Raw genomic sequence first — 14,741 nt, 5'->3', positions numbered from 1 at the left:
ATAAAATTTGAGGGAAAATGTTAAGAAAATAAAATATAAAGGAAAATAGTAGGAAAGAAAAAATGAAGGAAAAAAAAAAAAAAAAACTAAAAGTCGAAAAATTATTTTTATCTGCTACTTTAAACTTATTTTATTTATTTTAACTCATTGAAATAAAGATTAAATAATTTTAAAATATATAAGTTTTTAACTAATTTTAATTGTATTTTATTTTATATTTTTCATAAGACAACCAAATATAAAGAATCATTTTACCTTATATTTTTTTTTTCTTAGTATTTTCTGGTAATCAAACATAAGCTAAGGGAATTTTCAAAATCAGAAATGGTAAATTGAAGACTTACCTTAAACTCTCTCCATATCTTAATAAAACCCAGGTCAAATTTTCTACAGCAAAATAGAATTACCTAAATATTTTTTAATATTTTAAGAAAGAATAATTATGAAACATGTTAGATTACCTGCAGAGAGCAACTATGACAACTCGGGGGGGAAAATGGGTATCATTTTTCCTAATTTATTAAAATTAGTAGCATTTTTCTTGTGATTCTTGTTTCAAAAAAGGCCATGCATGTCAGTGTTTCCAGCATCAAATGGCACAGACATGCATAGAAATTGGAAGGTGTGTGAAAATAGACGGAGACAAAAGGGGGAAAACGTACGGATGATGAAATTAAGAACAATCTTCTAAACAAAGTTGAATTCCATTGGCTTTATAAGCCCACAATTTGTGTGTGCAGTAGCACATTCAAAGAAGATCCTAGCATTAGCCAACCTCTCTCTTCTCTCCTCTCTCTGTACAAGCCACCCAAACCCCTTCCTCATTTAATGAGACTGCATCACAGAACAGGCCACTGCTTGAGCCCAGTGCCTCAACTTGGTCTTCACTTGTTGAGGATTATCCCCTGCATAAACCCATTCAATAGATTTATCAGTAAGAAGCTTTACTTGCTCGATGATAATGAATAATGTATCACAAGTTGGGAACTTCTATAGCTTAAAGTACAAATGATAGAAGTCTTCAAACCTGGGCTACATATTTTCCACGAATCCTCACTCCTTGGGCTCCCAAATGATGAGGATCGGCCGCCAAGTGAGCCATCGAGCGGCAAAGAGGAGGCGGAGGAGCAATGCGGTGTGGAGCTGGGGCTAAACGAGAGCTGTCTGTTGACTGCAAAGTAAAGGTCGAGGGCAGGAAGAGTGCTGCACAACCTCTGACCCTCCTCTTCGTTGAAGCCAAACCCTAGCTCTATGCAGCCCTTGAGCTCATGCAGGTCTTCATCGGTGAGGTCCTCTGAGTCATTGAGTCCATCCTTCTTCCGCTCTTGTCTTAGAATCTGCCTTCTCCGCCTCTCCCATGCAATGTCCCGCGAGGTCTCGCACATGGACAGCTGCTTCGATAGCCTCTTCTTGGTCTTCCACGGCGGCGGGGCCAACACCAACCCCTGCAGCTCATTTGCCTCCGACTCAAACACGCAGGAAGACGAAGATGACGAAGACGATGAAGGTAATACCACCTGTTCTTCGGGCCGGTCCTTCATCATTGGATGCTAGACGTGTAAAGAAAAGTGAAGTAGCGATGGAGGCCGAGGCAGCTAGCGGTTGGGAGCTGCTGCCGCGGCCAGCCGTTTGAGGGCGGCGTTTGAAGGGATGTTTTTGTGGTGTTGTGAAGGAAACGTCGCCAACCCGACCAGCTCAAGTAAGTGGAGCATGGTGGAGATTTAATGATGGGTAAGGGTATGGGCGGTGGGGAAGGTGCGGCTGTTGCGCCCCTCCGCTGGGTTTTCTGCTTCTGTTGCACCATTCATTTTTAACTGTAAGCACATACGCTTAGGTTAAAATTGGAGGAGGGGCTTCCAATTTTGGGGGGCCTTTGTTGTGTCCGTTAGGAGGGTTGAGCTACTTTCCAGTTTCCACCCACCTACCAATATCCATTTATTCTTGTAGGCTAAATTGTTAATCACATGTAGCTCATTAATTTTTCATTATTACCTATTTGTCTATTTTTGAAGTATTGCATGAAGACAAAAGCTTCTTTCTAGTCTAACACTACTGTATCAGTCGATTCAGTCCAAAATCGCATTCAGAGCTTCCAAATGGGCACAAGCAGGCTCTTTCTTGGACATGTCGGATTGGACCAGGAATGACAAAGCTTTGCCCTCTTGATCAAGTGCCATTGCCATTTTATACAGGAGGGGTTGGGTTTGAAAATGCAACTGGGAGCTAGTGCTTGTACGGAGGTGGTAGAGAGTTGGTAAGATGGGCACAGTACGTGTAAGTGGATTAGGTCATTTAGGTTAAGTTAATAATTTTGTTTCGTTTACCTTGGTTTAGAATATTTCGTACTTTTTCATGATTTACAGAATTTCTAAAGATTTAATTAAGGATGTTATAAGTATGATAGAACTAATTAAAAATAATGACATAGAAGACATAGAGTAGACTTATATGAAAATATATACAAAGCCAAATACTTAGAAAATGAACTACGAGAAAATATCTTTCCAAAAATCTTTAAGTTTCCTAATTTTTTTTAATAAAATATAATTTTTAAATTAATTAAGTCGAAGCGCACAAGAGTTTCTCCAATGTAAATTTGTCTCTTGGGAGAATTCCCTATAAAACTCTCAAGCCTAAGTTTTAAGTCATTATTTTCTACTCTTAATCCAAAACTCTCAAAAGTATTTCAACTTTGTTCATTGAGTTGGCAAATAAGGTTCATATCTCCTCAAGGTATTGAGAAGTTCACTAAAGAGAATGGGAGTATTACATTGTGGATGTGAGGTTAATTATAGAGATTGGGATGCAAATCCCATAGAGTACCAAGTAAACTTGTGTACCTAAATTTTTGAAGTTAGTGGATTATAGCTCCGTAATATCTGACCATGTGGTTTTAACGTTCACAAAGTCAAAGGCTTTGTGGTTGGTTTTTCACCTCAATTGTATGTCTCATCATATGATTGGAATTCTCGATGTGATCTTCTATATCGGATATGAGAGAAATCTTTTGATGAGTTTTGACTAAAAAGAGGACGTTTAAAAAAAAAAAATCCATAAAGTAAACTAAAATACAAAATAATATCCAATCTAATGCGTCTGGACCACACAAGACTCCATGTCATAAAACCGTAGTTGGTAACTACAATTTTGAAATTTTTTTTTAAGTAGTCAAAATTGTAGCCACCAACTACAACTTTAAATCACTTTACTATTTCGGTTTTATTTCTTATCGTTTAGGGTTTTTAGGTTTTTTGGGTTTTCTAAGTTGGTCTGTCTATTTTCTCTAGTTTGTTCTCATCCAGTCTACTTTGGATTCTGTTTGTCCATAATTTCTTCTTGTTCCATCCTTCACGGGTGCAAGTAATTAAGGTTTATGCATTTATGATGTATTTTGTTTTCTTTTTATAAATCTATGAAATGTAAACAAAAAAAAAAATGGAAGTTGGAAGAGACAATTGTAGGTTTTTGTTTTTGTTAAAGAAAGGTGGAGATGCAGGAAAGGGGAAAGGGGTCACCCTGAGGATTTCTATTATAGATTTTTGTTTAAGATCCCAAAAATGAAGGGACCACAGTAGGTTTCTATTATAGATTTTTTTTTTTAATTTAAATAAATATAGATTTTAAAATAATAAAAAATTGAAATACGCCCTGAGGATTCAGAGGTAGCCTAAACTGAGTTCAATCGGTTTGGATTTGCAATGAATAAAGAAATAAAATGATTACAGAAATAAAGAAATTCCCTTGCCCGTTGTTTGATTGGTGAGAAAATAAAGTGAAATTCTAAATGTTATAATTTATTATGCCATTTTGCTTTCTAAAAAAAGAAAAGTAAAAAAATTATATATTGATAACATATACCTACTAATTTTAGAGAGAAAATACGACATGTAACAATGAAAAAACGTGGAAGGAAGAATAATACCCAGTCTTGGTTGCATCCCTCGTTATATTAAGCACTGTAAAAGAGTAATTAAAGTGGGTATAAGGGTTAGAGAACGACAAGCTATAAAGCACCATAAAGAGCATGTGTATTATCTTAAGAGTATAATGTACTTGGGATATCTCTTAGAAATAATAGCATGTTTCAATTGACTTTTTAACATTTTAGGATTTACCAAACAAATAAGGTGATGCAATTCATCTAATAATATACAAACTACAAAATGTAGGGTCTATTTGGTTCTTGTTTTCAAGAACTGTTTTCTGTTCTTGAAAACAAAAAATAAAAAAAATTTTGTTTGGGGAAGGGGGTGTGTTTTTGTTTTTTTGTGTTCTCAAAAACCATTTTTTTTAGAACAATAAAAAGATGTTTTCATTGTTTTTTCATTGTTCAAATAATAGATTATTTTTTGTGTTTACTTTTCCTTATTTTTGTGTTTCCTTCGCTGTTTTTTTGTGTTTCTACAAAGGTGAGCTCCACCACACCCCCACCTACAAACCTTTTCTTTTTCCTTAAATTACTAAAATTAATATACTAATACATGGTGACAAAGTCATCATTTATTTAAAAAAATTATAATTGGTATAAAAATTTAAAAATAAAATTTTTTAATTTAAATAAATTGTGCATATGAAAATTATTTATATATTTATAATATCAAGTTAATGGAAGAAAACACTTTATTAATTTAAAAAAAAAACTTTTAAACATGTTTTTTGTTTTACTTGTTCTAAAAAACTTTTTTATTAACTCAACCAAACATGTTTTTTTTTTAAAACAAAATCTGTTTTTCAGAATTCAGTTCCCAAACACAATTTTTTTTTTTTCTAAAAACACAAAAAACTGTTCTTAAAAACTGTTCTCAAAAACTGTTTTCCAAAACAGTTTTCAAAAACAGCAACCAAACAGGCCTATAGTTACCGGTTAGTAAACTTAAATTGCATCATATATGGATCTAAAATCAGAACTAGAAGATGTAATTTGTGTTCTATAGCAGTTTCCTACAAGCACAAGGATGAAATTGGGCAAGCACCTTAAAACAGAAAAGACATATATATATATATATATATATATATATATATATATATATATATATACATTCAATGATTAATTGATAAGGATTGCTTATCTTTCAAAAATGTACAAAATATGGTAGAAAGTAATCGAAAACTAGAACCACAAAAACTAGCCCCTCCTCACAAAAGGCCACATATTTACGCAGTGGCAAGGCTAGCAAATGGCTTGCGGAGGAACTATATCTAACTCCTTATTTCAAATCCCCTTGAAGATAGTTTTTTGAAAAAAATTCAAGGGGGGCATATGCCTCGCCCTCATGAAAGATATTGCAGTTAGGAATGGTAACGGGGCGGGTTTGGGATGGGTCACCCCTATCCCATTCCCATCCCAAAATATATGGTTATTTCACATCCCATCCCAAACCCAGGGTGGGACAAGGTATGCACTCCCATCCCCGTTTTGAAGTTGTAATTAAAATCTCATCCCCGACCCGTCTTGAACCGAGTATGTGTATGCACCTTGTGTTGCCCAAAAAGAGGGGGGAAAAATGAGTTACAGCCTTACAGGCACTCAAACTCAGCACCTTGTGTATGCATGTATTTCTTGACTATTGGGGTTTGGGACTTGACAGCTAGTAAGTTCCACATGAGCAACATGTTGAAATGAGAAAAAGAAATTAGCAAAAAGACCACACCTTGTTGCCACTAGATTATAGATCTGTTGTACGTTTGGACTCTCCAAATTTTTTTATTAAGCTTCAATTACAATGATCCCAATAAGAAGGACAATCACAAATATCACCAACAAATCTCTCATCTTTTGACCAGAAACATCCCAAACCAAACAAATTAGCATTCGAAAAAAATACCTAAAACAATTCCTATGGAGAAAATGGCAGTAGAGTAAACTGATGACACTACTAGTAGTTGTGAATATGAGATAAATAAGGATGAATCAAGAGGAGATGGAGGAAATGAGATTATTGAATGGATTTGCGGATGGATTATCTGATGGATTTCTGTATTGAGTGGGAAGAACAACAACCCTAATAATAGAGAGAAACGAGAACCCTAAAACGAGAGAGGAAAACCGGAAAGGATCAAAGGAAGCAAATATTTATAGGTGGGGGGTAAAATTGTAATTTCATATTCGGGTCGGGGTGGGGCATATTATTACTAAACTAATCCCGCCTCGAACCCAATTCGGGTTTTTTTAAAAAAAAACTTGAACCCGTCCCATCCTCAATTTCTATGCTCTCATACTCGTTCTAATAGGGGCAGGTCGGGGCAAGTGACCCATAAAACCCGCGAAATTGTCATTCCTAATTGCAGTATGGAAAACTACTTAAATAACTAATGCAAAAACCGCTACAAACAAGAAATTAGGACTAGTCACAATATAACTCTATACCAGGAACTTGATTTATCTGCTAATAGGCCCACTAGTTGGTCAAGACCAACATTGATATTAAGTGCACCTGATTTGCCATTATATCATTCATATCATCAATATTAGTATAAACCTTTTCTTTTATATCATCCATCCAAATATGAATGCATTTGTGATTATTCCTAGAAATCTAGTTCCATCCAAATATGCATGCGTTTGTGATTATTCTTTCTAATTTGTGTCATTTCTGAAATCATAGTGGAACCTACAATATGAGTTGCCTATTCATAAACTCGCCTAAGGTAGTTGTTTAGATGTATGAATTATTTTATCCTTTAAGTTATTTGTAGACCTATATTTTTTAGTTGCATCCTCACTCGAATAACGAGACTCACTTTTTATTTGTGAAAATTTGATTTTTTGAAAAAAGTTAGAATCGTCACTTATTTTTATTTATTTTTTAAAAGGAAAAACAAAATAAGAAAGAAAATTTTGTGTAATTTTTTTTTTTTTTAAGGAAAAGACGTGTCTGCGAAAATCGAGTCCGAATCTGAGGATTAGGTTACCTATCAGGAAGGTACAATTGTGAGTCGTAACACCTCTTTAAAGTCATTACGTATGGTCTCTACCAAATGAATGGATGAAATTGCAACAATTAATTAATTAATCATAGATACTGAGAAAAAGAATCATACAAAGAAATATGTACAAGTCACAATAAATATCAAATTACAAGAATGGGTAAATTAAATAAAGAGAGAAAGACACGAATTGATTTATTAGGTTAATTAGAAAAAAAATATTTGATTATTTCAAATGTCATAGCGCAATTTTAAGAAATTTTGAAAGAATTTATTTACATTAAAAAACAATGTTGAATTAATAATTTCAATTTATAAAAAAAATGTTTCAACTTATAAATAACAAATAATTTGAGTTTATTTGTATTCATTATCTATTTTCAAAAAGTCATTCTTATCTATTATTATTAAGAAAATCTACTGAATGCAAATATATTAAAATAACAATTTTATTTTATTTGCTAGAGAATAACTTTTTACTTACTTGCAAGAGAATGAATGAATTTTTATAATTATATTTACAAAGGTATTTCAATTTTTTTTATTTAAGAAAAAGGGATTTTCACAAGTTACTTAGAAAAAAAAAGGTTTTTTTTTTAATTTTTTTATAAATTTACCTACAAAATATTTTTTGATTTAATTTTATTTATAAGCCAGCTGAATTACCTACAAGATATTTCACTCCTCTTTTATTTACAAAAAACAATTTCTAATGAAAAGATTTATAGAAAACCGATTGTAATTTATTTAATAATAATAATAAAAATAATAATAATAATTAATTTTTTTAGAGGAGTTTTACATTTTATTTTAGAGAGTTATCAATTTAGAAAAATAAACAAATTTATTAAAAACGCAATTTCACATTCTAAAAAAAAGGATTTCAGTTTCATTTTTAAAAAGGGTTCATTTTTTTATTTAGTTCTATAAAAAAAAGGTCTTTGTATTAAAAAAAAAATGTTTTTTAAAAAGGCTCCAATTTATTCGTAACAAAAAGGATTTTATATTTTAAGAAGATATCTATTGAATAATCTTTTTTTAAAAGTTTAATACTTTTTAAAGAGAAAAAAAAACCCTACAAATTTATTAGAAAGATATTTTAGTTTATTAAAATAAATAAATCTTTATTTAAAGAATCGGATTTAAATTCAACAAAAGGATCTTAATATTTTATTGAAAAAAAATTACAGATTTTATTTTTTGAAAAAAATAAAGAGTTTCACACATTTATCTAAAAAAGGGCTCACATATAATATATATATATATATATATATATATATATATATATATATATATATATATATATATTAAAAGAAATAATAATAAAATTTCATATTTTTGAAGATAAAAGAAAGGATTTTTAGCTTCTTAAAAAAAAAAAAATTTCAAGGTAGCAGAATATGTAAAAATAAATAAATAAATAAATAATGATAATAATAAATAGACAAATAAATAATAAAATAAAATAAACTCTACAACTCAACAAATGCAATACATGAAGATATATACAAACTAAAAATGAATCAATCATGAACAACCAACCAATATATGCAAACTAAATTTACATGACAAAAACAAATAAACAAAAATAAATTAATAAATATATGAAGGGGTAGGGATGTACTTAAGCACGGCCAAATAATCCCAAGCAGCTTCTAGGTGAAGTTAAAAAATTCAAATGAAACCCAGAGAGAGCCCCCTCATTTCCTCACCTACACTTTGCCTCCCTTAAAATAAATAGCAAAACCCCTTTAAAAACATCATGAAAAACTCTGCAGAGTTGTTTTTCTCTTCCCTAAAGAGTTGTCTTTCTAATTTCTATCAATCTCGTCACCTCTGTCAATCTTGCTGCCTTTTTCAGTCTCACCGCCTCAGTCAATCAAACCATGCAAAACCAAATAGAGGTCATAGCCCATGTACCAAAGACAGTATAAGGTCGAATATAGAGCTTTTACCCAAAATGACACATTTAAAAAAAAAAATTCATAAAGTAATCTATTGCGTTTGTACCATGTAAATTGTCACATCATAAAACCGTAGTTGGTAACTACGGTTTTATTTTTTTAAAACAGTTAAAACTGTAGTCACCAACCACAGTTTTAACTTTAAGTTTAAAACCGTAGTTGGTGACTAGGGCTTTGACTGTTTTTAAAAACAGTCAAAGCCATAGTCACCAACTACGACTTTAACTTTAATTATAAAACTGTAGTTGGTGACTATGACTTTAATTTTAATTAATATATATAAAATTATATTACTTGATTTAAAATATTTAACTTTAATTTTTTTAAATAAAAATATAATATTATTTTGATTTTATATTGGCAAAAAATATGTGAGTGGTTTAATAAAAATATTTAACTTAAATTGATTTCATTATTTAAAGAATAGTAATGTATGAAATTAAATAATTGATGTCTTTAATTTGATATAAAAATATTTTTGTTTAATTTTATTAAAATATTTGGCACTATACTCAATATAAATATAATTAGTTACAAATATACTATTTTATGCTCTCATAATGAATAATATTATATTATTTTGTAACTTTGTGCAAAAATTAAAGCCAATTATGCATTTGTACAAAATATAATATGACTTCAAGTGGGTAAATAATTGGAAAATTACTTAAATACAACAAAAATAATTTTATTTTCTCAATTTTTTCCTTTTCAAAATGGGGTCAAAATGGGATTAAAATGGAATGGAAAGGCTTAAAATTTTAAACTTAAAATGTCAACCTAATAGAATTTATTTTTTCACTTCTTAAAATATAGAATTATAGAAAGAAAATACCTATGTTTTTCCAATCAATTCACTATTTAGTTTAACTGTTTTGGTAAATAGATGAAAATGCTTTTAGAATATTTTTGTAAATTCATTGAGAATAAGAAAAATGTTCCTTATTGGGTACTAATGGGAGTTTTGGGCAAAAATGATTTCTTTAAAACAAAAAATTCATAAATTAATTTTATTCTCAAAATAATTTTCAATGCGATGTGTATTTTATTCATGAGGGTATTCACATCACAAAACTATAATCGGTAATTACGATTTTTGAATTTTTTTTAAAAAAATAGTCAAAATAGTAGTTGGTGATCATAAATTTAAATTTAAACCTAAAACCAAGTTTTTAAGTTCAAATTTTAAATCATGCGAATGTTCAATTTTTTAAGAATTATTTTGATTGGAGGTTAAGATTATAATTTTTTTGTAATGCATTATTTTTTCTATATTGATATAGTGTTGTTGTAACTAATTAGTTATAAATATAATTAGTTTAAATTTAAACCTAAAACCAAATTTTTAGATTGTCGGATTGCTATATGTAAGTGGTATATATATATATATATATATATATATATATATATATATATATATATATATATATATATATATATATATATATATATATATATATATAAGTTTAAATTTTATCATATTTTCATTTAAATATATAATAATTTGTTCATAATAAAAAATAATAATAAAAAAAGTTAACAATATAATGCAAATGAAAATAAACACAAAAACTAAAAAACAGTCCTCAATGAGTGCCACATGATGGGGTCTTCCTCTTTCTCTACGGACGCTTATGATATAGAGACATCTTTGTGAAATCTATATATGCAATCTGCCATGTCTTAGTATGTATAGGTTGAGATGGAGCTAATGGAGGCAAGACTCGACGTCTACGTGGACCACGACGTCTCCTAGGTGGACATACATCTAACTGTGTAACATGTGTAAGGGTATGATGCATAGTAGTCTCTATGGGAAGAGGTGGAGGTGATGGTAAGGTGGTAGATGGTGGGTCAATCTCAGGTACAGTGATATCTGATATGGTAGCATCTAGGAAAGGTGATATAGGAAATGGAAGAATGACATCTACTGTAGTGGTAGCTGATGCAATAACATCTAATATAGTGGGCTCGATGAGAGAAGATATAAGTGATGATGGTGAGGTGACATGTGGTGTAGTGGTCTCCTCGAGACAAGGTAGAGGTGATGGTAGATTAGTAGACAATGGGGTAGTCTCTAGTGTAGTGACATCAGGTATAGTGGCCTCTATGGGAGGAAATACAGGTGATGGTAGAGTGGTATCTGATACGACATGTTCTAAGGGAGAAGGTCTAAGTGAACGTGATGGTAGGGGTGAAGGGGGAAGCATGGAAGCCTCAAGTGCAAATGGGGTAGATGATGTGGATGGTGCTAACATGGTCTCGGGTGGATGCATAGATTATCGAGGCTGTCGACTAGCTCGCCCACCATCTCTCTTACTATCTCTCCCTCGGCCTCGAATAGGCTGCATCCTAACTGTACTGGCTAACATAGGTGGTCTCATGGATGGGTATGATGATGTAAGCGATTGACGGGCAAAATGTATGCGATGGTCCTCTCCAATAACGTGCAAAATATCAATAGCAATCCGATGAATGTCACCTAATGCACCTGAAGTAGGCCCAGCAGATCGACTAGAAATCTCAACCATACCAGTGATCTATTAAAAAAAAAAAAAATTAAACAGACGAAAATGATTTTAATTAATTATAATTTAATAAACCATTTATAAATTAAAAAATCTTACCAACAACTAAGTAGTTGCTGTTGTACTATGATACCTCATCTAATCTCTATGGAGAGGGGGTGTGATCAAACGTCGTGTAATACGTCGGTACTACTCCATATATGGATCATGAAATTGCATAGCACCCACCATAGGTGGTGCCATCACAATACGCTCCTCACGACTAGCCCATAAGGTAATATACTATGCATGGAATGCCCCCCAATCATACTTATGTCGTCCTCGCCTATCCACGGAATGGAGGTCTTGCTCTATGGAACAAGATGAAGGTATCCCTTGTTGGAGGCCAAACTGTCGCAGCACTCGCTTCGGTCGATGCCACTCAACAATGTCAAAGCAAATAAGAGATGACATCGTCCACCAAATCTCCTGGTCTGCTAGAGATATCGCCGGAAGATGGGCAACTAAGTCTCCCACGTAAGGCTCCAATAAAACCTATTAAAATTAACATTTGAAATTAATAAAGTTAACGTTTATATGGTTAACAATAACACATTACATCTTATATGTACCTAGTCATGGGTCTATGCATCTAATTGGTCTTGATAAAATGTCAACACACGTGATGGGTTTTGAGCCCATGATAAAGGTACTCTCCACTTATATCCTAATGGATCGGCTAGTAAACCCTTGTCTAACAATGCCTCATCCTATAATCCCTGGTCTAAATGCTCAGCTAGTAAATCATCGGCTGCATCATGCTCTAAATGTTGGACTACTAGAGGGGCTGGTGGTCGACTAAAATAGGGTCGACCCAGGTGTAGTCTCTTCCAAGACCACAATTGGAAACAAATGTAATATTAAAATTTTACTTAAATTATAAACTTGAAGCAACTAGAAATTTTAATCTAATGTGAATAATTAATTATACCTGTAATAGTGTGACACATCCAGCAATATCGGTGGCACCATCCAAACTCGATCGACACAACTCCTATATAGGTGTGCTAATACTGCACTACCCCAACTAGACATAGATGTCTGAGTCAAGTCTCCAAGCAGTGGGAAATAACACATATGGATGTGGGTACCCTTCTTGTCTATAAATAGCGCTGAACCTATGAGTCTTAATATGAAAGCTCGTGCATACCGCTCTAATGTGGCATCATCTGAATCAACTGGTGGATGAGAGAACTGGTGACATAGCCATCATGTCGATATCGTTGATCCTTTAATATCGGATGTAGGGGGAGTCACCCCTAAAAGTTCATAACATAGTAGTGACCAATCTATATCACATGTGCCAATGATGGGAAGCCCATGAATACGAAGTCCTAATATGATAGCAACATCATGTAAAGTAATGGTCATCTCCCCAACAAGTAAGTGAAATGTGTGTGTCTCAGGACGCCATCTCTCAACTAGACTAGTGATCAATCCCTAATCTAGTGTAATGTGTCTAATACAGTATACACCATAAAATCCAGATCAAATAATATAAGGTCGAAGACGAGGATCCATCCCCCACTCCTACATAAACCTAGATATATGTTGTCGACAAGTCAAGACTAAAGCAAGCTATAAAAATACAAATAAATCATTTAGATAATAAACTGCAAAAATTTTCATTCTTTAAAGAGATATTATGTGTTTTCATATACATACCTGACCAGAGTCAACTAAATGAGACCAATGTCTATCTTGTAGAACCAAAACAGATGTATCTAATGGATCTGGATCAGAACTATGTCCTCTATACTCCATATCTATAACAAAATTATGAAGATAAATAAACAAAACTTATTGTTTTTAAATAAAAAATATTTCTAATGGAAAAGTTTTAAAAATTTATGGAGTTTTCCATATATTAAATATATATCAATTTGATAAATTTAAGTAGATCGATTCATTTATGACCAATAAACAAGTCATACTAGTCTAAATTAAAATTAGAGATACAAATACAATGGACCATTTTGTTAACATTTTTAATAGAAAATTTCAAAATTTTGACATAGTTTCCCCTATAGTATGGACATTATTCCAAATACAAATAACCTGATCAGGCAAATAACATCAATATTTATAATCAAACCAAAGCCAATAATTGCATAAAGGTAGTATCATAGTAGCTTACATCACAATATCCAAGAAAATTACATGCATACATCACATGGTCTAATCAACTCTATTACTGTTTTGACAAGAACGGAGATTGTGGCCACTTTGTTTGCATAACCCACATGTAATAGAAGTCTTGCCCTCTTTAAAATCCATTTCATTATGCAAACGACTTGATTTAGGTCGTCCACTTGATGCACGTTTCATCGACTCAGAAGGCATGATAATCGGACCATCATAAGGAGGCCACTCATATACATTGAAAATGGGATGGAACAAGGGTGCCCAAGTATTATAGTACAATTGTGTACTGTAGTAGTGTTGAACAAGTGGTTTAAAATCAACTGAACGAAAATGACATGTTGCTAGATTATGACTACATGGGAATCCATATATGAGTGTTTTACCACACATGCATGCATACTCATGTAAGTTGACGAGATATGTTCGACCACTAGTTGATTTACTCTTAGTACCCCTATTAGTCTTCACATGGAATTGTCCTTGGATGTGATCATATAAAACAATCTCATGAGATCCCGCCTTAACCACATTTGCCTTATTCTTAACATCGACATATGGAGTGTATTCCTCATTTGAAGCAAGTCGATTAGCACCTTGTTTTTTTCTCACAACAAAGTAACTATTTAGCCGAAAAAATGTCAATTGAACCAAAGCAGTTACGAGTAAGCTACGAGCCCCTTTAAGCACATTATTGAACACCTCCGACATGTTTGTAGTCATGATGTCATACCTTCGACCTCTGTCATGAGAGAGCGCCCATTTCTCAAAAGGGATTGCTTCCAACCATTGTTGTGCGGCTGTATTAATCCTCCTAATTGTGTTCATATGTTTATTGAATTTTTCAATTTTGGTTGCTAAGACTGCTCTGCATATCAGATTTTTCAATATTTTATCCTTGAATCGAGTCATAAAATTGCTAGCAAGATGATGCATACAAACCCTATGATATGCGTATGGCTTAGACCAACCAAGATGAACATCGCTCATTGCAGCCATAATGCCTGGATGTCGATATGATATAACACAAAGTTCCCTCCTATGAGTTATTCTAGTTCTAATACATGCCCAAACCATCCCCAACTATCAATATTCTCACCCTCTGTTAGGGCAAAAGCCAATGGGAATAACCGATTATTTC

General features: G+C 32.4%; 1 protein-coding gene across 1 annotated transcript; it reads right to left on the bottom strand.

Annotated features, from left to right (window-relative positions):
* Positions 1 to 665: 665 nt before the first annotated feature.
* Positions 666 to 1,727, bottom strand: LOC117931222. Its single transcript, XM_034852146.1, has 2 exons — positions 1,028 to 1,727; positions 666 to 905 (listed from the first exon to the last, which is right to left on the bottom strand). Exons 1-2 carry the CDS (start codon positions 1,542 to 1,544, stop codon positions 826 to 828), a joined length of 597 nt encoding a protein of 198 aa, XP_034708037.1. The 5' UTR covers positions 1,545 to 1,727; the 3' UTR covers positions 666 to 825.
* Between the last annotated feature and the right edge of the window lie 13,014 nt (positions 1,728 to 14,741).

The sequence above is a fragment of the Vitis riparia genome, chromosome 14, assembly GCF_004353265.1.
Source record: "Vitis riparia cultivar Riparia Gloire de Montpellier isolate 1030 chromosome 14, EGFV_Vit.rip_1.0, whole genome shotgun sequence".
NCBI lineage: Eukaryota > Viridiplantae > Streptophyta > Magnoliopsida > Vitales > Vitaceae > Vitis > Vitis riparia.
Note: the sequence above shows the minus strand (reverse complement) of the source record. Positions and strands in the feature narration are given on the sequence as shown.